Below are 25727 nucleotides of genomic sequence, written 5' to 3'. Positions count from 1 at the left end.
CCACAACAGGGATTTCAGTCTGACTGCTCTTTTGCATTTTATTTTGTTTTATTTTTAACATCTCTGGCATTGCAATTGGCCATGGGTGAGAGTGTGCCACTGACTCTGTCATCAGCAATAACTGGTGTGTTGGGGCCAACAAAGACCTCTTGGAGTTACAGCCCTTCTGTACAACCACACAGTCCAGTTGGTAGCGACCAGCACTGACATGGCTACAAAGTACTCTGATTTCCCAGCAGAGATTTGTTTTTTACATCCACTCCTTACATCTTTGGACTTCCTGAACTGTTTCCCTGTTGTTGCGTCAGCACTTCTGAAACTGGCAGAAACTGAAGGGGGGGTTTCTGTTAAATTCCACTTTGTAAAATATGTAAACAGCAAGCTCTTCTCTGGGAAAAGTTCAGCCATCCAGTCACAATGATAGAAGTATTTCAAGATTATTGCAGGGCCTGATATATTGTGTATCTGTCCCAAGGAATAAGAGGGGAGAGGGTGATGTGGGGGTAAGGATTTAAGTGGGAAAAGCAATCTCGTAGTGGTTTTTGGTATGTTCATTGCCAGTAGTTGTTGCCTTGGAAGAAAAGTGTAAAAAGGATTAAAACTTGTGAGTCTCTTCCAAAGGATTTTTTTTTTTTACTTAATCTTCCTTCTAACCTGCCAGTCCTGAGCATGGCTCCTCCAAAAGACACAACATCTGCAATCTCAGTGACAGCACTTGACCAGCTTTGTGATGGTGTTTTTTGGTGTCTGTTCCACATCAGTTCTGCAATTCTCATTCTGCACAGAACAAGGGTGGTTTATGGCAGCAGAAGCAGAAGGCTCAACTCATCCGAGCCAACTGAAGGACTATTTAACATAACTGAAGGCAGGTGAGCCTTTCAGGCTTTTCATAGACTATCTAAATTAAAAATAAAAAGAGACACTTAATGAAGGAAGAGTGCATACATTTTATAAATCAGATTTTTTTCATGACCTATATCTGGCTTCCGGCTGAGGAACTTGACAAGATGTATCTTTAATTTTGTAGCTCATTACAGATTTTAAGCTTGTTCCATTCTTACTAATTTGAAATGTGGCAATAGCAGCTGTAGTTCAGAAGCATTTTAACAGGTGATCCTTCCATCTTTCCATACCTGTCTCCTCCCATCTTGAATGAGTTTTACAGACTCTGTGTCACCTGTGTGCTGTAGAGAGTTCTTTTTTTGGGTCTGCAAAACATGAAACTGCATCAAAGGAGCTAAGCATGGGATTGGAAACATTGCCAGGCTGTCAGTGAGGGAGGGGATTGTGAACCTGGGTAGGTACAGGTGCAGAGGGTGGGGTGTTTTTGAGGAAAGCATCAAAGGAGAGGAGAAACTGGTTTAAAGTCAGTGAACTCTGTTCTCAAGTGATGAAGTAAATGAAACATGAAAAATACAACCCATATTATCTCCCTCTTGTTTTTCCCATTTCCTGAAAGTTCATGACTAAACGGAGCATAAATTAACAAGTTGTAGAAAACTGGGAGGATACGAAAGACAGAGCCTTGAAAACTATTTAATTTGTATCAAAGAGAAAAATACTATGACCTAAGAGTATGAGAAGATGGAAAGGAATACAAGAGCAGGGAGCAGAAATGTGGAGAAGTGAGATGCTACATTTTCAGCAAGCAATCTTGGAGGAAGAAGTTGCCTGTCTAGATGCTACAGATAACAATGTTTAGGTCAGTCACCTATGGAGGTGTGTAGCCAGTGAAAGAAAAAATGCAGATTTGTTATGTGTAGATAGACAGCTGGATTTTCTAAATGTAGATCAGTTTTATTTCTCTCTAAATTTTCTATTTCCATGTTTTTACCACAGCTGACATGGTGAACTGAGGCTGAGAAAAACACACAGTGAAACCTGCAGCTGTGGGTGGCCTAGTACTTGATGTGCAAATAAATTGATTGATTTTGTCTTGAATTATATTAGTAATCTAATGCTTTGCTCACAAATCTTAAATTAGGATTTTTTTCTAATGATTCAGAAGGCATTTGGTTGCCTCCACTGCACTGATGGCATCTTTGGTGCCTTTGGTTCCTTCTGCCTTAAAACACTTGGTCAATTAGAGCATGGTGCTTGTTTTTGTTTGCAGGTGTTGGCTCAGAAATCCTCACTTAGCCTTTCTGGTGAGGTTATTCGTGGAAATACAAGGTTATTCATTTCAGGAAATAATGTAGCTCTTTTAGTGAAGAAGTAACAAAAACTTTGCTTTAGTTGAATTGGCAGCATTATTGTAAATATTTTTTTAGAGCATCTATACATGTTGACCGTGGTGTTTTCACGTGTGGGAGAACTATTTCAGTGCTGGAGGAAGAAAGCCTCTCCATAATGTTTCTGCTCTTCAGCTGAAGGCTAATCTCTGTCCTAGAGGACTCTCTGAGGGTTAGAAGTTAGAAGCAAGAGTATTGCTCTGACATAAGAATTATTTTCCCATGAGTAATTACTTGTAAATGCCTTCAGAACAGCTAGAACTTTTTTTCCCAATAAGCCCTTCATATATAGGTTCTCTGATCAGTTATTGTAGAATGTGTATTAAGACCTATGGATTTGTGTTATATAGGAAGTCTTATTGTTAATACTTAAGTGATGTGAAAGCCTGAGTGCTCCTGTCATATTTTTCATTGGTTTTGGGTTATGTGTATTCACTTCTAAAAGTTTGCTTCTGGAGATTGGAGTTATTGGTCAACACCATGTTACCAAAAAAGTCTGTTGTTTTTTTTTTCCTGGGTAAATTTCTAAAATTGGAAACATCATTGAGTTCAAATCTGGTGAGTAATTAAATGAGAATTCTTTGTGGATTGGCTACACTTGAGTAAAAACTCCACTTTGGGAGTGCATAAAAGAGTGGATGAGGATAAAAGAAGAGGCTTGGGGAGAAACGTTGTCAATTGACCCAGAGAGCACTAGAGTGGCAAACTGATCAAAAAACAGGTTTATATGCGTGTAAAGAAAGGGATGTGGAAAATGGTCCTCATTAAGGCCTTGCATGTTAAAAAGAGGGGGAGGAGGGAAAGAAAACCTTTTCTTTGTGAAGGGGCTTGGGTGGGTACTGAGATTTAACCTCACGCGACGTTTGTACATAGTTGAAAAGTTTATAATTTTTTTTTTTATATGCCGCATTTTTTCAAGTGTATTTCGGTCTTTAATAGATGCAATTGTAAGTACTGTGTACACTCTCCAGCTAATAAAAATTTATAAATTGAAGACCGAGCTCTGGCTCCGTTTTTTCGGACCTTCTGGTCTTTGCTGTCAAGGGGGCAGGAGTTTGAGCAGGGCTGGGGAAGGGCAGAAGGGCTGGAGAAGGGCAACAAGGTCTCCTGGAGGGAAGGAGGAGGAGGGGGAAGCAGCCCCTCCAAGCTGGGGGAGAAGCAGGTGAGGCTGCTGCTCTCCTGCCCCGTCAGGAAGGACCAGACGTCCTGGCGTCCTCTCTCCCTCCCTCCCTCTGCTGCCTGAGGGGGCTGCTCTGCCTGCTGCTGGGGGGGGGCGCTGCGATCTGATTGGCTGGTCTTTCCCGCCCCGGATGCTCATTGGTTGGATCCCGCGCTGGGTGCTGCTCTGATTGGCTGGTGAAGGGAGCCTCCATCTTGTCTTCACTGGCCCAGGGTGGGGGGCTGGAGGGAGGGGCATGAGCTGGATGGCCTGAGGGAGCCCCGCAGAGCTGCCAGGAGCTCCTGCCTGTCCCAGCGGAGGCTGTGGGAGCTGCTGTGACCCTCTTGGAGCTGGGGAACGGCCGCACGGAGCTGAAGGAAGGGAGCCCAGCGTGGCTTCTGTCTGCCCTGCAGGTGTGGGGACAGCGGTCGGTGAGTCTGCGCTGGAAGGAAATGGGATACACAGCAATTCTTGCTTCTAAGGAAAACTATTCTACTCATGAAGGGAAACATGTCTAATAGCCACACTGTGCCCCTTCCATGCCCTTCTGCACACCATTGCATAAGAGATAATGGTTCAACCTCACGTTACCCAACAGGAACATCTTTCTAAGACATAAAATCCTCGATATTCTTAGTTACCCTCCTGGAAAGTGTTTTCTTGTTGTCCCCAAACTCCCAAGTATCACATCATTATCTTTTTCGGCCAAATATGACTGAAAGGACACCTTTAGAAAGAGCTTATTTCTTGTGCTTTGGCACAAAAGCAAATTTTCCTCTTAAAAGGCTTGGGCAGCCTTTGAAAGGTTTAAGGGACAGTCAGTCCATTTCCATGTCTGCCTGCTGATCCCTCTCAGGCTGTTTTCTTCTACGTGTGCTGCTCAGAATGTCTCAACAGTATTATAACTTAAACATACCCTGCAATAACATATAAATACTTTTATTGAGGCTGAGGTCCCGCAATGTCAGGCAGTCTTTGTGAGGTATGGAGCAGTTGTATGTTACCACAGGATTCTTGAAACAGTTGCTGTGAATGTTTACAGGTTTCAAAGCTCTTTGGGTTAAAAGCAGGCATATAAAAAAAAGCAAAATATAATGTTCTGCCTATTTATTTTTTTCCCTGTCTTCTTGGGAGAGATACCCTTTTAGAAGGGATACACTGAACTTCACAGGTGTTTATAGCTATATGCCTTGTTCTTGAAGGAAGAGTAGTCACTACGCAGCTCTGGGGGGCTGGTTTTGCCCTCATGGTGCAAAAGCATCTCTCTGCCAGCAGAGGTTGAAAACACACCTGGATGTCACTAGCTGGCAACAAATAGAACAAAAAAGGCAAGTTTTACTCCAAAGACTCTAGTGTTTCTTCCTTTCTTTTGCAGTGGAAGCCTTAATGGTGTTCCTTTCTTTCCAGACATGGTCAATGTAGTGATGACCAAAAAAAGAAAAAGAAATAACAAGAAAAGCAAAGGGGAAGTTGGGGCAGGAAATGAACAGTTGGAATCACGCAAGCCAGTTTAGCAAGCCAGTAATTGAGTTCTTTAGCTATTGTTGTGGGTTTTCCTAAATTTATTTCCAGAGAATTTGCTCTAGAGGGACAAAATCATCCCTGATAGGATGCAAAAAATCCTGCTATCGTGTAGCCATATCAGATTCTCAACAGAATTTCCTTCTTCCCCCGTTTTCTCTCTCTTTCCCCATCTCACAGTCCTCACAGGCAGAGTGGGGTTTATGTGATTCATTTGTTTCTTTTCTGCTGTTTTACCCTCCCACACCACTCAGTACCTAAGCTAGAGTCTACTTACAATCTTCACATTAAAAAATTAAAGCTGTTTTTGTATTGTAATCAGCATCCTTAGGCCCAACTCACAGAATTAAGATGAATATCTAAATCAGATTAATTTTGGGATTTATCCATAATCCCCAATGGATCTTTGCACATATCACCATGATAACAGATTTGGTAGCTTGATCAAAATATGTGTAATTTGTAATAAAGTCAAGATAGATTTATACTGGAGTAGGGGTGTGGCATTAATAAACACAAAGCAAAAAAGGCAAGAAAATACAGTTATTTCTTTGTAAAAAAAAATAGCTTTGAGTGTAAATTCTGTACAAGCTGTAGACACTGTGCACTGTAGCAGAAAAATGTTTTTCAACAAGACCCTTGTTTACTACAACATGTCAAATGCATTACTTGTCCCTCTGAAGTCCATGAAACGACTCATATTTTCAAAATAAAGCAATTTCTCTTGCTGACTTGGACTTTACAAGAACGGGCAATACTTAACAATTTATATATGAGTATTTAAGTGAGCTGTTGGAGTTGAAAGTCTGAAAGGAAGCAACATGTTCCCGTATCTCAGCCCGTTGCTGACTGGAGCTGTATCAGCTGCAACAAGAGAGAACCAGTTTCCTGTAGCTGGGTTTAGAGTTGCCTCTATAAAACAATTTAGAAAAAGCAAAGGCACCATTGTCTTACACTAGATTTGCTTACCAATAGCTGGGTTGTGGTGCTGTACTATTAGAAAAGTGCAGTTGTTTTTCCAGGGAAGGTCTGTGCATTCTTTCAGCTGCTTTCTGCCTCACACTCCTTATCTATCCAGTTTAAGCCACTGGTTACAAATGGGTTGTTTCTACTTCAGCAAAGTTCTGTGAATAAGCCCCAGGGCTTTGTGCTGCTTTGGTTAGATGAACCTGTTTTTCTGTTTTCTGTTCCAGAATGTGGAGTTGTGGCTTTGAAAACAACAGTAGCATATTCCAGAGGCCCTGAGGAAACTGGATTACATTGAGTGTGGAAGAAAACTTGAGGTGAAGGCTGCAAATTGGCATAGATAACATCTTCAGGCTTCAGTGGAGGTTGGTGCCTTATGACAGCATATGTTGTACTATCATTCACTTCCCCATCTGGCATCCTACTTGCTTTGTTTCTTCTGTCCTTCTGAGAAACCATGAAGAAGGAGAAGTTAAAAAGAAACTTGGCGCTTTTTGCTTCTGAATATGAGTCTTAGTTCATCTATGTGGGTTAGCAGGACAGGGATCAAACAAAGGAATGTGGGATTTCTGACAGTGTCTTACCTGCAGTGCTGCTCGGCTGGAAGAAGGATGTCTGCCAAAGTCCATCCCTTTTCCTGCCATGAAGGACAGAATCTCCTTTGAGTGTAAAACCTTTACCTTTGCATTTTAAAAATCACTGCACCTATAATCTCTTCCCTGCAATTTAACTCATGTCTTGCTTCTCACTCTCAGCTCAGCCTCATTGCCTCTGTGGACAATGATTGCTATTAAGAGACCTTCATTACATTCAGGGTGGTGGGACAACAAGATGCAGGGGCAGAAAAACTAGACAAGAAGATTAGGGAGCTTTACCTGCCCTTTTCCTTCTCATGTAAGTGGTGATGAGGAGTATAACAGTAGCAATCAGGGCAGCTGTGGGCAGGAAGGAACACAGCACCACAAGAGCATAGAGAGTCCTGCAGGGAAAACCATCGTATCTCTGTTACTGTTTACATCACTGGAGGTGATTAGGTTAATTTGGGAGGGGATTTTGTGTGTTTGAAAATTGATTATGGTTCCAGAATAAAAATTCAGCATGCAAATTCTGTCTCTAAACAAGCATGGTTCAGTACTGATCTACAGCCACAATGGATCCATCCCAGGTGTATTTTCTTGGGCACTTGGTAAGCTTGAGGAATTCTGAGGAGCTTGAATTCTCTCCCTGCAGTCATTTGCAGTGCTACCAAATCCAAAAGCATCCCTCATCAGGATGCAGGAGCCCTTCTCATGGTCTATCTTTGATCAGGAACATTAATAGGTTCACCTTTGATCAGGCCTGGTAATAACTCTCATATGACATAAAAGTTGTTTAGCTGGGATTGGTCTTAGGCTGCTCTGCATGTACAAAAGGCAAAGTCCTTGTAGCATTGCATGGACTATAGAGTTCTTACGAACACAGTCAAACTGAGCATCTTCAGTAGAAGCCTCCCCTAGTGTTCTTGAAAATGAGAGAAACCTTCTACAGCATGTCATGGGACTGGGGGAAGTTGGACCAAACTCTACAGGGGAGAAGGGGAAGCCTCTTTGTGTGTATATGTGTGTGCATGCACATCTCAGGTGTTTGTCACACTGCTCCTCCAATCCTGTGTGCAGACAGAATGCTGTACATGGAGTGTGGGAGTCTGTGGTGTTTACCTCTGATCCTTACTGCTGTCATCTGTGGAGTTGGTGACATCCCCCTTCTTAGTGGGAAATGCAGTGGTCTGTAAGTCTGCTTCCTGATTACAATTTTCCCCTTAAAAAAACAAACAAACCAACAAACAAACAACGAAACAAGAGCAAGTGATTTTACTGTGTCAATCCATCCTTTGTGAATTTTTCTCATGCTAGAAAATCCTGCTTTGCAGGTTTTGTAGAATGTCCAGAGTTACTGCTTGCTTCTTGGCTGTAAAATTGGGAAACTGCATAAGGATGTTCATCCTGTGCTATTAACCAGTAAAAGAAGGTTAGTTAAAGCAGTTGGATCACAAGAATAGGATTAACCAGCTCCTCAGGTGAGAGCTGGGAGTTTTGTTTAGGTTGTTGAACCTAAAGTACCTGTTATCAGTGTATTTAAATGAAAACACCAAGTGTAGGCCCTGCCAGAGAGCCAGTAGTAAGTAGCTAGTAAGACAAGAACAGACATACTCTGATTCCAGTTTTCTTCCCCTTTGGGTTGTGGTCCTCTGGTTTGTTTTTTTCATTCTTGCAAAATGTTTGATACCTGGTTGCATGATGCCTTGGAAAACCTGCCTATTGGATAATTATATCATGTGCAGAGGGACAAATGAGATTTTGGTCTTCTTTCCTTACCAGTTTTGGTTCTGTGTCAGATCAAAGGGAAAGGACAGCTCCTTTAGGAGACAGGTTTTGTAAAGGGTACATACAGCTCAGCCATGAAAATTCATACCACTTTAGAGAATGGTATGAAAACTGAGTTGCTTATTTGGGCACATCAGTGCTCTTAGAAAGGAGGGATCTTTGAAACCAGATGTGGTTCCCTTCCACACACATATTTTCAAGTCACATCAGAAAAATGAAGTAACAGCTCCCATCAAGTATCTTGTGTTTTTCTGCTTCCTGCTCTGGCTAAAGGCAGAAAAGGAAGTAAAGTGTTTAAAAAAATACAGAAGTTTATTAATGAGCAATGGCAGAGAGATGAGATTAAATGAACACAGGTAGAAATTAAGGCAATGAGTCAGGTTGCTTGGAGTTTGTTTTGTCTGCTGATGTAAATGTAAAATGTCATTAGTCAATGAAACCAAGCCAGGCTCCCCCTGCCAGCTGGCTGCAATTTGTTTATACCATCAGTATGTATCAAAAATCTGTTTAAAAAAAAGAAATTCAGGAGTTATCTGAGTCTCAGGAAATTTCCAGGCTCGGAGGAGAGCTCTTTAACATTGACCTGTAATATTTCTTGTCAAGCTGTAAGAAATTGCTGACTTTTAGAAGATCATTAATTCTTTGATTAACTCACCCAAAACTTCAAGCATGCTCCTATTCAGTAGTTTGTTTCTCCCCTGGAAACAGCTCTCAAGATTATATTCTCCTGAGTCATTAAGTAAGAGCTTTTTCAGCCACACTCTAATAATTTTCCATGAGAAGTCATTAATCATTTCAGTCTTCCCTACTTTAATGATACCTTGATCAGAGTTATCTCTGATAACAGGTTGACATCTAATTTGGGTCACCGTTTTGCACCAAATAAAATGTTGTAGTTTCCTGATTTGGCTACCACAGAATAGGGCCAATGCAGGGACAGGAAGTTCTTTTTTTTGGTTTGTTTCTGCAAATAACCTTACAGGTTCTAAAGAAAAAAGAGTGATGACTCATTAGAGGGAGAAAAGATAGGAAAAAACAATCCCTGTGGTGCTGTACATCTCACCCAACAAAGGAGCAGAGCTGACATCAGCATAAAGAGAACTTGCAGAAGACAAAGAAATAACCACCCCAGTCTGAGGAGGATCTTGACTGGAGCTGGGGTTGGGGCAGCAAATGGAAATTTGAGTTAGTGCTGCCCCTCCTGAGTGTGGGCTGGGTCAGTTTCCAGGGCTGCTGTTGCAGTCAAATAGCAGTGTGCACACAACAGGACAGAGAGCATCCTGTTCCTTGGAGAAATGAAGAGTCTCTGAGCCTTACCTAGTAGTGCCAGAAAGAGCAGCAGGGCTGGAAAGCCTCCCATCTTGAAGCAGAAAGTGGTTTAGGGCATAGAGGAAAAAAATGTACCCCAGAGCTTCTTTATCACTGAGAAATTCTCCGTTGCAGGGGAAGTTAACTCACTGTCACTTGCAGTTGTCTGCTGCCTAGGGTGGTGATGCCAGTTGGAAACTGCTGAGAATATCTTTTAACCGCAATCTCAAGATTACTTCTTGGCTGGGAGGGCTGCACAATGTTTACTGGCTGCTTTTTGACTTGAAATACATTGTTGTCTAGATAGCCATATTTAGCAATCAGGCTGTGTGGCTGGAAAAGAGAGAGGCATTTTTGGTCTGTAGCGCTACCTTGCTGTGTTATGGAGCAGCTTCCAGCTGGATGTGTTCATCCTCACTGCTGCTTTGCACTTCCATGCAAGTTTTATATCTCTTGTTCCCAAAACCCTTGTACAGTGGTGGAGAACTCTGACTATGTGATCATAGAGGCAATGGATGGCCCTGCGTGAGGTCTCTTAACAAGTTGGAGCTGGAGCTAGGACCCAGATCTCCTGGTTAGAGCTGCAATTGCCTTGTTTTATAGCACATCCAGGTGGGCACTGCTGGACCAGATGGGAATACTGGAGGTAGGTGTGTGTTAGCACAGCTGCAGTGGGGTGTGACTGTGTCTGGGCTAATTCACCCTCTGGAAACAGCAGAAATTAGTTTCGACAGAGCACAGTCGTGCTTAGCCTGATCTGGTTTGAGGATCTGATCTGCTGTTTCTACGTGATGCTAAAGGGAGCTGGCTGGATGTGCCAGTCAGAGTATTTCTGTACATTGGAAACACACCAGCATATTCTAAGTGTTCTCTCTGCTCTGGGTGATGTATTATGATCTGGTGTACTTCAGCCCTCTATTGTGAATCCACACCAAGTCAGATAATCAGCTGGGTTTTATTTAGCTTTGTAGGCTGTGCAAATAAGAGAAGTGTGAATGCCCTTGGGTTTGCTCTTCCTGAGAGAGATAAATGCAGCATCCCTTTGGGGAGTGATGAGCAATGATCACATGCTGGTAACATCCCCTTGAAAGGACAGAAAAATACAGGGAGAAATACAGAGAGACAATAAATTCCTTGTTCACAAAACCATTTGAGAAATGAGGAAGTGTGTTCAGAACTGCGTATAGACTTCACATCCCTTTCTGTTGTGTTCTGCTGTTCTTCACACCTTTCCACAGTCACTGTTCACCAAGAATCTACACTGTCCAAAGCAATTCTTGAGAGCTGGTCTTCACCTTGGAAAGATTGAATCTGTCACTTGGTACTGCTCTGAGATGACATGAAGTTGATGGGTCTCAGTTCACATCCCAGTGGAATGAGACTGGGGATACGTATCTGAAATAACTCTGCCTGGTGGTGTGCTGCGGTTACTGGCAGTGACTGGAGATGATAGGAGAGCATTGGCTTGGCAAAGGTGTGTCAAAAGCTTCAGCCTTTAGAGAGTGGAATCTCAGTTAAAAAGCTGATTTCTACATGAGTAATAATACTAGCTTTCCGTATAAACCATCTAGTTCTGGTTATATTTCATTCTTTTGAGGGAAGCATTCAAGGGTTTTGGAAATAAGATGGACACACTGAAAAAAACCCCTATTAGTTCTTTAACACTGATCTTCAGTGAATAAGGAGAAGTTTCTTGGAGATGTGAGACAGAACCATGTCTTTTCATTTTTACATTAAGTGGATGTGTTTGTGAATTGCTCAACACATGGTCATTGAGGTGTGTTACTTGAACTTCTACTTACGGTCATAGGTGTATCTGTAGTTACACTTATAACAAATTATTTTCAGGAGCTGTGTAGACCAACAAAGACCTAGCAATGAGCTGTGGAAAACTGAGCAGAGCTCTCTCACCTCTATCAGGCTTGGGGAAACATCTCTGCACATAGATAAGTCTGTGGTGGATCTTTTGACAGAAAGATTTCATATTCCTCCTTTTCCCCTGGCTCTTGATCCCATCCTCTTCCATTAGGTTCAGTGTTACTGGCAGCATCTTTTCAGTGCAGTTGTGTTGGGAAAAGTTGGTCAGTGCCAATGAGAAGAGGTGGTGGATGGTGACATTCTCTCTCTAGAGTGATAGGTTCATTGCTACCTATGCTTAGAAGGTGATCTTTTTCTTAGGCAGGAGGCAAAGCTTTGCCTGAAAACGCTCACTGTTCATTCCTCTGTGGATTCCCTTTGGTTTGGCTCTAAGCAGTGATCTCCCAGGAGGGGCTGGCTCCATGATGTGCAAGGTCACCAGTGAAAGAGAGGACCTGCTGCTCATTCAAGCTTGGGTTCTTCTGCTCTGTGTCTCTGCTCTTTCTGCTGTAGCCAATGATGAAGATCAGCACAACCGCCATGAACTTTGTAACCAGGAATCCAGCAATGATGTAGAAGACAGTGAAATGAGCTTCAGGTGGGATGCTGTGGGGAACAGAGAAGGGGATGGTTCAACCTTTAAATAAACTCTTGCAGTACACAATGTGTAGATGGCAACATCTCCTGCAACAGGCAGTCCCTGCTGGTGCACAGCAGAGCCTGGGAGTTTAGAACAACTATAATCACATATGGGTAAATGATGATCTGCAGTTATTGTTTTGCTTGGCATGGAAGTACTGCATTTTCTGGATTAGTATAAAGATGCTGTTTAGAAACCACACAACAGCTCTGAGAATTGTCATGTATTAGGAAGAGGTAGATAACATGCCTGTGGTGATATTCCTCTCAGCTTCAAATGGGGTTGCTGATGCTAATCTGCCTTAGTGCTAGGAAGCCTAGAGATCACAGCATGAAAAGGGGTTTTGTGCCTTACCTGGAGATGCTCTGCACAGCACTAGGCTCCTCTGGCATTTGGGTCTCCAGGACAGCTGATGGTAGAAACAGAACAGTTTAGTCCGAGGATGTTTCTAGGTGTCACCAACACCAGTGCCCCAGCTGGGCACAGATAACCAGGGTGAGGTTGAACACTGGGCTGTGTGCTGGAAGATTCATGGGGGTAGCAGTGAGGGGGTGACAGATGCTAGATGTCCTGTAACGGTGAGGTCATGTTGCTGTAAATCAGGAACTAAAAAGAGGCAATGAAACATGGTACCTCCTTAGAGTAAGGCAAAAGTAGATGTTTACTAAAGTGAGGACTTGGCATCTGCAGGCAGATGTGAAATTTAAGTAGGAGCTCAGGAACTCATGCAGCTCAGGGCCCCAGGACGTACCTGTCAGCACTTCCACTTGCACCTTCCTTAAGCTGTTTCTTTCCCCCAGGAAGTCAGATTTGCACTGGTACAGCCCAGCATCCTGCTTCTTGAGTCGCTTCATGGTCACTGTCAGGACCCCATCATGGACATTGTCACTGATAGAGGTGGTACCATTCCTGTTCCTCAAGAACGGCAGCCAGAAGCGTCGGGCGCTCACCACATGCTGGCACTTGGTCTGGTCGATCTGCTTGCACCAGCTCTTCTCTCTCCAGCGCTGCTGCCAGGGGTTGTAGGTGCAGTTGATAGAAATGGTGTCCCCCTCCATTCCGTACACCACAGTGATGTTCTCTGCAGCACAGGATGCTAGGAGAGAAGGAGAAGGTGGTGAGCCAAGACTCTTTCCACTCTCCCTTTCCACTCTGTTTATGCCAAATGTCATTTTTTTTTTTCTCTCAGAGCTCTCATGGTGGGTGCTGCCAACTGTAGGACTGTTACCTATTTGCATCCCCCAGGAACCATACAGTGTGCTCAGAGCCTTGGTTCAGACTTCTTGAAATATGTCTATAGTGATCCCTCTGGCTAGTGTGTTATTTGGCTCCTGCCAGGCGGCTGTTCTTGTGTGGGGACTGAAGAAAGGAGGAGGTATCAGTTTCATTAACATTCCCAGGCTTTCTGAAGCTCAGGAAATTTTGGTCCGTGCCTTCCTTTCTGGCCCTGTGCTGATTGCGCTGGATTACAGGCTGGAGCTCAACCCCATCACACTTTCTGTAATCATTGAGCTCATGCCCAGTAAGGGGAAGCAGTTTGTCAGCATGATTAGGGCATTAAATAGAACTTGCATTTTCTTCGGTCCTGAGGAGCATGAAGCTGGGCATTCAGGTCAATCGAGTTGGCATCAGGCAAAGCGTTTTGATTTTTACAAGCTCTTTTTACAAGGAAGCTCATAAAAAACAGAGCTTGACCCAATACTGGTAGATTGTTTCTGTTTAACTCTGGCTAGATGGGTCCTGCTGTAACACCCCTGCTGTGCAACCTGCATCCTGCTTCCTTGCATACAGCTGAAACAAGGCACCTTGCTTCAGGTTTTGGCCTTGAGCTCAGCCCTTCCACATACATTCAGAGTTGGAAATTTAGCTTTGGAGTACCTTCTGCTACAGAAAACATCCTTTGCAATAAATGCCCATGAAGTTTATCCCCAATATAAGGCTCTTTACACAGACAGACTGAAAAACACAGCACTGGAAAATGCTACCATCACAGTGACACCTACAAACCAGGAGCCAGGTAGCTGTTTAGGAGTTTACTTCTTAATCTCCCTCCTAATTTCTAAGTCCAGGGTTTTAGCAATTATTATTTTTTTAATATCCTACTAATTTTAATTAGTTGACAACTGGCTGCTTGTTTGTTGTTTTTTTGTTGGTGGGATTTGGGTGGCTTTTTGCCTTGGTTCCTTATTTCTAATTTCCATTCCTTTTTATGGTAAGCAAAGGCAGAGGGGACAGTCTGAGCTATTAATACTTCTAGAGAGAAGTGCAGTGTGGTGCTTGAGGAAATCTCTGTACTCCTAGTGAAAAAACTCAGAAGTGCCTTCTGTGAAACCATAAGTAATGATACAACAGAGTAAAGTAAAAAACAGGCTTTTATGAGGACTTCATGGTGACTGACCCTTTTAATAAGAGTTTTAAAAATAATTTCAACTATTCAAAGTGAATTGTAAACTAAAAAATCTGAAGATCTTTTGGGCTTGATTAAAAGGTGGTGTAAAAATGGATCTGTGCTCTCCAACAGCCCTGGGGTTTGGGGTTTTGATTTTGTTCTAATTAAAAAAAACATTGCAAAATATTCCTTGATCAGAATCATGGCATTTAAAGATTTGCTGATGCCCCTGTGGAAAGTTTTGTGTCATTATCTTTTCAACCAGTTCTGCTGATAGATCAGTTATGATTTGTGTTCCACCTCCTTTCTTGTGTGCTACTGAAAAAAACATAAAGGACTTTTTTCCAAACTAATTCAGGTTTTTGAGACAGGTTTCTGTGCTCCCAAAGCCTGAATCCATTGCCTTCCTTGCACTGCTGCAATTATAGGGTCCCCAAAGTGTGGCTGGAGAGAGAACACCAGCTGTGTCCTGTGCCTTGTTTCTCATTTCAGTACTTTCCAGGCTGAAAATAGTCAAGTGCCCAATATTTCAGAGGTGTCCCCTTCACTGAGCTTTAGTTTCATCCTCTGGAACCCTAGATGCTGCAATTTACATTCAAAGGCACACAAAAGCAAACAGAAAGGATTTTGCCATTTCACATTTCCTTCTGAGAAGGCACACAAGACTTCTGTGAACTGCTTCCTGTTCTGACACAAAAGGATCCCTGAAAAACTGAGCACTTGGATCACCACTGGCCCTTAGTTAAATTAAGGAAAAAGGGCAAAGTCCAAGAAAGGATTCTGACATCCTTGCAGTATGGCTGGGGAGGAAGAGGAGAGGGCAGGACAACAGGATACACTGCACTGCTTCAGGTTCCCTCACCTTGCATTGCATTGGACCTTGCAGTGTATAGACAGGCAGTAAGACATTTTATCCATAAGAAATGTTTCTGTTGATCTTCCAAAGACCTGCACTCTACAGCAAAGATGCCTTTGCATCTGGGAAGCGCTGCTGTGTTTCAAGCCCCGTGCAGTATTTTCTCCCTGCATTTTCAGTAATCTCATACCAGGTGCAGGTAGTTTTGCACAAATCTTTTACCCTCTCTGTTAGCTGAAACCCAAGGCCATGTACTCTTTCTTACCTGAGCAGAAGACCAAGAAGAGGAAGTGCATGAGCTTCTCCATAACAGTTGAGCAGAGAAGGGGCAAGAGTGGAGTCTGGAGAAAAGTGAGAAGGGCTCTTGCCCAAGAACTGCTTTGCTTTCCTCCCAGCCTTGCTGTGCCGGAAGGAATGAGCACAGGAACTTGGCATCTTTTTCATCCTGCATATTGCACAATTCAGCAGGGACAGGCATTTCTCTTGTGGGCATTTCCCTCTTCAGGCATCAGCATTGCCCACTGACAGCCACGATTTAGTCTAGACAGCCTGAAAGAGAGCATCATGTGATGGCCTGAAACCATGGTGCTGGGAGTCCCTCTGAGCTCAGCCCTGGTGCTGCCCAACAGAGCAGGCTTTCCATGCAAGCTTTGCTTGGGGGGACTTTCTGGAAAGCTGAAGAGTGGTTCTCATCAGGACTTGGCAGGTAGCTTGGTCAGCATCAAAGGGGTGAAGAGAGGGCAAGGACATCATAATCTTCAGGGGTTCATCTTCAGGGGAAAGGAGGTTTAGAAGAGCCTGTGCATGGAGCATCCTTATTTAACATGTAACCAGGGTCAGGAAGACAAGAACACTGCTGAGTGAAGCTGTGAGGTGCTTTAGATGAGTAAAACAGACACCCTTATTTTATACCTTGCAGAAAGGACATAAGATCAAGGAATGGGGGCATTGATGCAGAGCCCACTGGTCAGCACTGCAGTTAAGGGAGCCTACTTTAGTGTTAGCAAACTGGTGTGCTGTGGGTGGCTTACTGGATTCTCTTTGATCAGAAGCAACTGTCTCCCCAGAGTCGTCTCTTTTACTACATTGTTTTCTCTCTCTTCCACTTTTTGACTCAGTGTAACTGACTGCATGAAGAGCAAATAGGGGAGTCTTGGGTTGAATGAACCATTTACAGAACCATTTTATTTTCTTTCTGTCATTTCAAGTTAAACATGTCAACTCTGAAAATCTCAAAAAATTGCTCAGCTTCCCTGCTCTAGCCAGAGCAGGAGAAGCCTGTTGGATTTGACTGGCTTGTGAACAGGGAGTGGGTCAGGCCCCTTTAATTTGCCATTTGTCTGCAGAGCTTGCTGCAACCAAACAGAGTACCAGGTTTCTGGGCTTTTGGAGAAATTGAGCTGAGCCCCAGCAGGCTCATCTCATGTTGCTCCCCACATGATTGCTAAATAAAGGCAGCAAATGTGTCATTTGAAGTATTTTCAGCACAGAGAGGGAAGTAATGGTATCCATTTCCAAGGCTCTGGTGAGCTCTCCCATGAAACTACACATGCATTTCTCTCCTGTGACACTAGAAGCCACAGAAGTTTGTTTTCTGTGGTGTAGCCAAAAAATGTTCTGGAAGCACACGTGCTGGTTTGGTCTTCCAAGGAACTCACAAGGAACCAGCTGCACTGGTGAATAGGCTGGGAAGGGCTGTTTAAAGTACAGGACAGTGTTGCAAAAGAACAGAGCCACATCAGAGACTGGCTGGATAGGAACTCCAGAAGAGATGAAAAGATGCCTCATACCAATGAAGGCAAGAGACCAAGTGCATTGGAAAAACATGTTTTATAGTTTATGGAATGATTATTCAGGGTAGCAGAGTCTGATGAGGTCCCAGACAGTCCAGTGTTCCTGTGGCAGCTGCTGTGGATGACCCTGAGAGGAAATTCAGCCCTCAAGCTTGGAAATAATTGAGCTGTCCAGAGGGTACAGTTTTGGAGGCTCCCGGTAGTGTAATCCACAGCAGCCACACTGAATCCATCCCAGAAGCCTCTGCACTCCCTAAAGGGACACTTGCACACATACCCATACATGCCATCACCTTCATCCCTCCTACCCTCAAGCTCCAGGATGCACAGTCTATTTCTTGATCTACAGCTAAACATTTAGATTTATTTTGAAAGCCTCTTATGCTCTTACTTCTTACCTAAGCAGACAGATACATTTCAGTTATAGTAGAATTAGCATTAAGTCTAAAAAAAGTGTATGTATGACTTCTAAGCACCCTTGTCATTTCATAGATACATGACCTTCTGGTGCTCAGGTTCATGTAGCACAATCCTCAGTTTGCAAAGCAGCATATCATCCTGTTGCAATACCCACCCCCAAGATATTTGCCTTCAGGCAGATGCTGGTTCTGCTTTTTCCTATAATCCAGTGCACATTTTCCCCATTCATTACATGGCGAGTGAACCTGTTCTCAGCAATATTAGAGTTTTATCCTTACAGCACTGGAATGAGTTTGCTTGGCCGTAGTAGCTGAACCTTGCAAGTGGAGAAGTGGGATAGAGTTTCCACCAGTGAACAGAGCTGAAATACCAAACCCACCCACAGCCAGACAAATCTTGCTCTTTTTCAAATTGTCGGTCCTTCACACCTGCCTCTCCAAAAGAGTCTGCATTTTAATGGGATTGAAGAAGGCAGATGTGCAAGGGATCCTGAGAAATACCCAGCACCTCTGTCTGACCTGATTGAATCTGCACACTTGTGGCAAAATTCTCTGCTGGTTTCTAATAGGAGGGAGGTCTTAAAATGCATAGGCAACATACACATGGAAGCAAAAACTTAGGTCTTTCCCCAGTGTTCATCTCCTCCCCATTCCCACTTTGTATTCCAGTTCTTTTCTGCCATTTCTGGATTGTTTTGGGATTCTGTGCTTTATCCTTTGTTATTTGTTGGTAACTGCTTGAGTGCAATGGTAGCATATTCCACATTTTCGTCTTTAGGTTTCCTGTGAGTCTTACTTGAATCGACATTGCAGTAGACAGGATCCTCAGGGCTCAGTTGAGATTTAAAGTTCAGGGTAACATATTGTAGGTCTTTGCTGTCAACCTTGGGACTTTCCATTCTTTCAGTGCTGTCAAGCTATGAAAAGAAAGGGAAAACACTTCAAAGAATCATAGAATCCTAGAATCCTAGGGGTTGGAAAGGACCTCAAAAGATCATCTAGTCCAACCCCCCTGCCAGAGCAGGGTCACTTAGAGCACATCACACAAGAATGCATCCAGGTGGGTTTTGAATGTCTCCAGTGAAGGAGACTCCACAACCTCCCTGGGCAGTCTGTTTTCAGATATTCACCTTGAACCTCCTATGCTCCAATTTGCACCCATTACCCCTTGTTCTATCACTGGTCATCACTGAGAAAAGTTTAACTCCGTCTCCCTGACACTCACCCCTTACATATTTGTAAACATTGATGAGGTCACCCCTCAGTCTCCTTTTCTCCAAGCTAAAGAGACCCAGCTCCCTCAGCCTTTCCTCATAAGGGAGATGTTCCACTCCCTTAATCATCTTTGTAGCTCTGCGCTGGAATCTTTCAAGCAGTTCCGTGTCCTTCTTGAACTGAGGGGCCCAGAACTGGACACAATATTCCAGATGCAGCCTCACCAATGCAGAATAGAGGGGGAGGAGAACCTCTCTCGACTGACTAACCACACCCTTTCTAATGCACCCCAGGATGCCATTGGCCTTCTTGGCCACAAGGGCACAATGCTGGCTCATGGTCATCCTCCTATCTACCAGGACCCCCAGGCAAATCTATTGTTTTCCTTACCTGTGCTGTGTCCTCTGGCTTGTCATAGATGTCCTCTGCTTGTCTGGTGCCTTGGAATGAGCCAAAATCAGAGATTTTAGAAGTAGAGAAGTTCATGAAATACCTGAGTTTGCCTGTGCTTCAGGAGTTTGGTGGAAGGCTGTGGGATTGCTCAGGGATAGAGGTGATGGGTGTGTCAGTGCAACCCATCTACCCTGAATCTGGTGAACACATTGCTTTCACCTTTCTTCTCCTCTAAGGTGTTAGGAAGTGTCCTCTGCATAGTCTGGAGGAACATGGGCTTTACTTTTTGTTGAGAGGAGATCACAGCAAGGAGCCTTCCTTGAGGCTTCCATGGCTGCACTTGCCTTGTCTCCAGGGCACTGCGAGTTGGGAATAAGCTCATCTGGAATGGAAAAGTGATGGCCAGAGAAAGCCCTGTTTAGTGCAGACTAGAACATGAGGCATCACCAGTCTCCACATACCTCTTCTCTTCAGCTGCTTGTGCCGCCTGACACACAGTGTTATCAAGCTGATGAGTACGAGGATGAACAGGAGGCTCAGGACCACAGAGAGTAGGATGAAGGTGTTTACATTAGAGCTGAAGCTGGGGGAGCAAAGGAGTTACCCATGTTAGATGGCAGCATAGCATGATGCTGGCACAGGCCATTAACAAATAGTGACAAAAAAAGGCACAGGAATAGCTTTTATGCACTCAGAAGGACAATATGTTTCTCCTGTAGCAATACTATCTTGTTTTCTACCTGGCTGATTTTTTTCCTAAAGTTTATGCAGGATTTTAAAACAGGGCACTGTTCAAAGTTCAGGACACAATCCCAGGCTCTCTGGAGTGCGTACTGCCTTTTCCCCCTGTGCTTTCCTGCACTTGGTGCCCTGGGAGCTGATGTATGGTTGTGCTGTTTGGTGCTGCTGTTGTGTTCAGGACAGTGGATGTCTAAAGAGGAAAAAATTCCTTTACAATTATCAGCCAGGTTAATAGGAGCATAACTGTTAACTGTTCATGGTCAGGAGTGAACAAAGTTGAGAAAGGCAGACTTAGAGGCAGAATCTGAGGAGTTCTATTACTGTAAAAAGCAGAGCCCAAATAATTAAAGAAAAAAGTTGATAGGTCTCTACGTCCCAGAAAGATGATTTCATCAGTCGGCTCTCCCTTTGTAATTACACTGTGAGCAGGAGCTGGAAGAGGAGAGGCCATCTTTGGTAAGAGTGCCTGTCATACCTAATTCCTCTATAAGCAGGAGCTCTCTGAATGCCCAGAGATTTCTCACTCTGGGAGACAGGCCAACTGTAGATGAGTCATTCCTAACTCTTGTATGTGTTCTAGCTCAGAGATTTTCTAGACCTTACCTTGGTGCTGAGGTGTTGGCAGAAGGGGTTGTGTGACTTATGCCTGCATTACCTGGCAAAGATGTTCCAGCCAATACTGCAATCAGAAACATGAAGAGAAGAATAATCACTACTGGACTTTGTTGGATTTACCAGAGAAACTTCCCTGCACTTGGTAGATGGACACAGCCCCCCTCCCAAAGAGACACCCAGCACAGACAAGCTATCCAGACTGTAACCTGTGTCAACGAGACCTGCTGGCAACAGGAAAAGGGGAGGAGGTGCAAGGAGGTCAGAAGGATCCTTGCTGTGTCTGAACCCACCCCGACACCTGGCAGTAGAAATTAGGATGAGTGAGAAGGAACAGTGCAGTAGGGTTTGGACAGGGAAACACATCCAGATATAAGGTGGGAAGTGATGTAAGCTGGGCAGTGCAGAGTCTACAGGCAGAGTCACTGTCTAGAGAGACAATGAGTCTGGAACCTAAAACCAACCATGTTTCCCTTCAGTACTCACCCTCCAAAACACTGAGTGTAACTTCTACCATTCGGAAAACACGACGTGAATCATTGAGCACACACCAGTACATGCCAGAGTCCTGTGCCTGCAGCTCCTCCATTGTGATGGTGACAATCCCCTGCTGGGTGTCATCCCAGATCATGACTCTGTCATGCTCGCCTTTCTGGCGATTCTCTGAGGGCCTTGAATCCGTGGAGACCAGTGTGGTGCATGTTTCCCTGTCTCCCACTTTGCACCAGGCTTTGCTCAGAGCCCCATAGTAGGGGGCGCTGTATGGACACTGAACAGAGACATTGCCCAACTCCTTGGCTGTGTAATGTTGTGTCCCTGGAAAACACCAGACATGTTTGGTGAGATCCCAAAGCTGGCACAGTGGCAGCCCTTCCCCTTCACTGGAATGTGCGCAGTGGGCTGAATGCTCCCTGGATGTCCATCTACCTCCAGACATGGGAGCAGATTACCCAGATTACTTGTGCAGAGGTGAGTCACAAATTGGGTGGGGACCTGTCCTCTTCCTCTGGTTCCCCCAGGGGCCACATGCTCCAGGCGCTCAGCCCAGAGGGTTTAGTAGCCAAGGACCAGGGAGGGGTGTCAGCTGTGAGCCCAGAGCAATTGGGGGAGGTCTCCAGCAGGGTGGGCCAGCTGGGTCCTGAGCTGGGGAAGGTGTCCCTGGAGCCCCGGGGTCAGCCATGTGGGAAGCAGTTGTGAAGAGTGTCCAGATCTGTGGGAGCTCATGGGAACATTCCCAGGTGTCCCTCTGCTGGGAGCAGACAGAGCAAGAAGGGCCAGGCCTGAGCCTTGTCCCCACAGGCCCAAGGGGCAGCCACCATGTGTCTGCCAGAGAGGGACAGACAGGGAGACGTGGCAGTGGCTGTGGGGAGGCAGTGCTGGGCTCCTGGTGCTGTGGAGCAGGAGGGGAGGGAAAGCAAGCAGGGGAGGTGGAACTGAAATCTGCCCACATCCACCCTTGGCTGCCAGTAGGTACTTACTCTTGGACACAGACAGCCTGACCTCCAGGTTTGTGAAGTAATGAGAGCCTCTGTAGTGTGCAAACCAGTAGACACCAGTGTCTTGGGCCTGCAGCTTCTGCATGGTGATGGTGACAGTCCTTTCCCAGGTGTCATCCTGGATCGAGACTCTGTCTTCCATGGGTTTGTTGTTACCCCGTATTTTATAGAGCTGACTTCTCACCAAGGGAACACACACAGTCTCACCTTCTCTTCGACACCAGGATATTGTATCTGTGCTAAGCACATGGCTGTTGTATCTGATCTGCACAGAGAAACTGTCCAGCTCATCCTTCTGCACCTCTGCCAAACAGCAAATGTGGTCACTGACCCACGAGTGATGGGCACACAGGCATCAGTCCTTTGGCCTCCTCTGGAGACCTGGGACAAACTCTGCCCTGGGCAACTCCCTCATGGGCAGCCCGTCAGTCAGGGCAGGGGACAGGGGGAAGAAAGAGGGGCTGGATGTTTTGTGGGGAAATGGTACTCACCCTTGTAAACATGGAGAATGATCATCTTTAGTGGTTGATACCCAAAACCTTGGGTTATGTAAGCACAGTAGTATGTGCCTGAGTCTTCTGCCTGGAGATTAGTCATGCTGATGGACACCGTCCCAAGTTTGGGGTTGTCCTCTATTGTAACTTTCCCATTTGTGGCCTTTTTTGTGTACCAGTCTTGTGTTGGATTGGTCGTCTGCACTATGATCTCACACTGTCCATCTCTGTTGTGGCACCAGGCTTTCTGGTTCTTCCGGACCTGAGGTGCGTAAGGACACTGCAGGAAGAAAGTGCTTCCTTCTGGTCGGCTTTCCTCATCAATGATTGTTTGAGCATGGAGACCTGTAATATCAGATGTGGTAAGGGAAAGGTTTGGACCCTCAAGCCTCAACAGAGCACTGGTGGGAACTGGGGCTGCCCCTTCCCTCTGCATCCCTGCCGTGAGTTGCTCAGCTCAGAGTCCTGCCGGTGTGGGATCCCCCCCACCGTGCAGCTCCACAGGCAGTGGGAGCTGGGGAAAGGTGTCCCAGTGCCCCTGGGCGTGTGGGAAGCCCGAGGCATTGCCAGCCCTCCTCTTACCTGGGAAGCAGAGCAGAAGCTGCAGGAGGACTCTCAGCTCCATGGCCATCCTCAGGCCCAGGGCAGGAGCATTGCTGGGGGCTGCCCCGCGCATCCTGTTCCCAAGCGCCTGCCTTGCCAGCCCTTCCGCATCGCGGTGACGCTGCTGGGGGAAGTGCCTGAGGTCTTGCTTTCCTACGGAAACCCTTCACCCTGTTTTGCAACAAGACTGATAGTATGATAATTTCGGGGGGATTTGAGGAAGTGGCTGAGAGCGGAGCTCAGCCCGTCCTGATGGCAAAGGCCCTTTGCTGCTCTCCCCTGGTCCTTTGCTGCTCTGCCCTCACACCAGTGGCAGGGGAACACTCCATGGCTGTCCCTCGCCATGGAGATGGAGCAGGTCCTTTGCTCTGGTCTAGCCCTTCTCTCTGGGCTCCCAAGCTGTTCTCTGCCCAGCCCCTGCCTGGAAAGTGTCCTCCAAGGCAGCGAGGGTGGCAATGAGTCCAGAGCTGTGTCTGAGTGGACCCTCTCAAGGGCCATACTGTTTGGGGTCCCTGATCTCCTCCACCACCACAGCCAGTCCCCTTGTGCCTCGTGGTGTCTGTCCCCAGAGTGCCCAGCTGGAGAATCCAGACCAGAACCGTTTGGCATTTGCAAATTTTCTTTACTATGGGGCAGCCTCACAGAATTCTGTAGCAGGTGACCTTGGGGAAGCCAAGAGTGTTTCCTGATCTCTGTGGGAATTGTGAGTACCCCAGTCTGAGACCCTGCTCTGTTGCACTAGCAGGGCTGCTCCCAGGGGGTACCTGGCAGGACAGGAATGCTGTCAGCAGAGCCCAGCTGGGGCTTTGAGGGCTGCTTCAATAGCAGATGGTGCCCTTGGTCTCCTCCCAGCCTGCCCCTCTTCTTCACTGGTCAAGAGGAGATGAGGAGGTGAGGCTGTTATCTGGGCTGGAGGTGGAAAGAGTAGAAAGAGGAGGAGGAAAGAGAGCATTAAATGAGGCAATACAAAGCTGTTTTATTCTGTCTCTCAAAATCCCTTTTTACTTTGCTGCATTACAGGCAGGGAGAAATGTAAGGCTGGCCTCAGGTGAGGCTGGCAGGGTGGCAGTGGGGTGGTAGTTTGTGTTCTGGCTTGCTGGAAGAGACTTCTTCAACCAGGAGCACTGAGCTGCTTTTGGCACAGGCTATCAGGTGAGCTTTTCTCAGAACTTCCTCCTCTCCTGGTATCTCCTGCCATGGATGGGAAGAAGGGAAAGTCTTACATTAAATGTCTGTTAGCCTGGTTGTGTTCATACTTCAGTCCAGCAATGGAAAAGGAGACTAATGTTTCCTGATGGGGGTGAACACTTACTGTGCCTTGCAGAATCATAGGAACCTCCAGGAGCCAGACTGACTGGCCATACCAACTGCCCAGCTAGCCTGGTGAAAGGGAGGCTTTTTGTGTTTGGGGTATTTAGGCCATGGCAGAGGCTTCTTCTCTTAAGCAAAATGTTTTCCTCTGAGTTGTATTGAGGGGGAAATTCATACCAGAATGGTTGGTGCTGAGGAACAGAGGGAGAGAAGCTAATAGGGTGCCTGCTTTGAGACTGTGTGGGACTCAGACAGCATGGAGGTATGAAGTGATATCGTATGTCAGCCCCACCAGCCAAGTGTGGTGTAGTGGGAGGAGCTGCTCTTGAGGAATTCAAGAGACACAGGGAAAAAGAAGCAAAGCCTGTCTCTACACAGCACAGGTTTATTCCCCAAGCCTCTTCATTCCTCTCTTTCTTATCACTCTGATCAAGGGCAGCATCTCAGTGTTCCTGTTGGTATCTGTGACCTGTCTTGATCTATTTCATTGCTTCTCTGAACAGGATTCAATTATAGGATCTTGCCCAGTGGAAAAGCTTGGATGAGAAGGGACCTGCTCTGGTTTTGGCTAAAAGCCCACATGACTTGCATCCCCACCAGGCAGTTGGTTTCTCTTCCAGAAATGACTTGTTCTTTTGGCACTATGATTGGAAGCTTACCATTATCTAGATGCCTTCACTGTGAGCTCCTCTTCCTCATTCTTGTGAAGAACACTAGGGTCACTATTGCTATGATCTTGCTGGTCATTGAGGAATTCAAGAGACACAGGGAAAAAGAAGCAAAGCCTGTCTCTACACAGCACAGGTTTATTCCCCAAGCCTCTTCATTCCTCTCTTTCTTATCACTCTGATCAAGGGCAGCATCTCAGTGTTCCTGTTGGTATCTGTGACCTGTCTTGATCTATTTCATTGCTTCTCTGAACAGGATTCAATTATAGGATCTTGCCCAGTGGAAAAGCTTGGATGAGAAGGGACCTGCTCTGGTTTTGGCTAAAAGCCCACATGACTTGCATCCCCACCAGGCAGTTGGTTTCTCTTCCAGAAATGACTTGTTCTTTTGGCACTATGATTGGAAGCTTACCATTATCTAGATGCCTTCACTGTGAGCTCCTCTTCCTCATTCTTGTGAAGAACACTAGGGTCACTATTGCTATGATCTTGCTGGTCATGACAGCAATGACAAGCGAAAGGATGATCTGCAACCTAGAAGAAAAGAGAACAATATACAAAAAATTCAAACCAAAATGAACAAACAAACCAAAAGAGATGCAGAATTGGTTCAGAGAGCTGGAGGGGTTCCCCAAGAAGATTAAGGATTCATAGAACATGAGCCCTTTCTTCATCTGTAAGGCAAATCCAGC

At 45.3% G+C, this 25727-nt stretch overlaps 3 protein-coding genes across 3 annotated transcripts in view; all 3 read right to left on the bottom strand.

The window, feature by feature from the left end:
- Positions 1-5677: 5677 nt before the first annotated feature.
- Positions 5678-9960, bottom strand: LOC104397168. Its single transcript, XM_010007111.1, has 7 exons — positions 9920-9960; positions 8896-9149; positions 7575-7674; positions 6753-6856; positions 6462-6514; positions 6171-6321; positions 5678-5775 (listed from the first exon to the last, which is right to left on the bottom strand). The coding sequence occupies exons 1-7, from the start codon at positions 9958-9960 to the stop codon at positions 5678-5680; spliced, it is 801 nt and encodes a 266-aa protein (XP_010005413.1).
- Positions 9961-11794: 1834 nt separating this feature from the next.
- On the bottom strand, positions 11795-15598 carry LOC104397141 (triggering receptor expressed on myeloid cells 2-like). Its single transcript, XM_010007076.1, has 4 exons — positions 15556-15598; positions 12797-13141; positions 12400-12454; positions 11795-12011 (listed from the first exon to the last, which is right to left on the bottom strand). The coding sequence occupies exons 1-4, from the start codon at positions 15596-15598 to the stop codon at positions 11795-11797; spliced, it is 660 nt and encodes a 219-aa protein (XP_010005378.1).
- A 2614-nt stretch (positions 15599-18212) lies between these two features.
- LOC104397167 (polymeric immunoglobulin receptor-like) overlaps positions 18213-25727 on the bottom strand; it is an 11885-nt gene continuing 4370 nt past the window's right edge. The window contains exons 5-11 of the mRNA XM_010007110.1: positions 22451-22798; positions 21942-22262; positions 20950-21279; positions 20455-20530; positions 19572-19693; positions 19108-19157; positions 18213-18419 (exon numbers count right to left, since the gene is read on the bottom strand). Of these exons, the coding sequence (XP_010005412.1) occupies positions 18213-18419; positions 19108-19157; positions 19572-19693; positions 20455-20530; positions 20950-21279; positions 21942-22262; positions 22451-22798 (1454 nt within the window). The remainder of the gene's footprint in view (positions 18420-19107; positions 19158-19571; positions 19694-20454; positions 20531-20949; positions 21280-21941; positions 22263-22450; positions 22799-25727) is intronic.

The sequence above is a fragment of the Chaetura pelagica genome, unplaced genomic scaffold (genome assembly GCF_000747805.2).
Source record: "Chaetura pelagica isolate M959 unplaced genomic scaffold, ChaPel_1.0 scaffold757, whole genome shotgun sequence".
Classification (NCBI taxonomy): Eukaryota; Metazoa; Chordata; class Aves; order Apodiformes; family Apodidae; genus Chaetura; species Chaetura pelagica.
Note: the sequence above shows the minus strand (reverse complement) of the source record. Positions and strands in the feature narration are given on the sequence as shown.

Coding starts and splice junctions, on each gene's coding strand:
- LOC104397168 (XM_010007111.1), bottom strand. CDS start 9,960: ATGAACACATCCAGCTGGAAGCTGCTCCATAACACAGCAAG. Junction 7,675..8,895: donor GAGCATGCTTGAAGTTTTGG/GTGAGTTAATCA, acceptor TGTTTTTTTAAG/GGGAAAATTGTAATCAGGAA. Junction 5,776..6,170: donor AGTTTTCTTCCACACTCAAT/GTAATCCAGTTT, acceptor CTCTTGTTGCAG/CTGATACAGCTCCAGTCAGC.
- LOC104397141 (XM_010007076.1), bottom strand. CDS start 15,598: ATGGAGAAGCTCATGCACTTCCTCTTCTTGGTCTTCTGCTCAG. Junction 13,142..15,555: donor CTTCTTGGTCTTCTGCTCAG/GTAAGAAAGAGT, acceptor CTTCTCTCCTAG/CATCCTGTGCTGCAGAGAAC. Junction 12,012..12,399: donor GCTGTGCAGAGCATCTCCAG/GTAAGGCACAAA, acceptor TGTTCCCCACAG/CATCCCACCTGAAGCTCATT.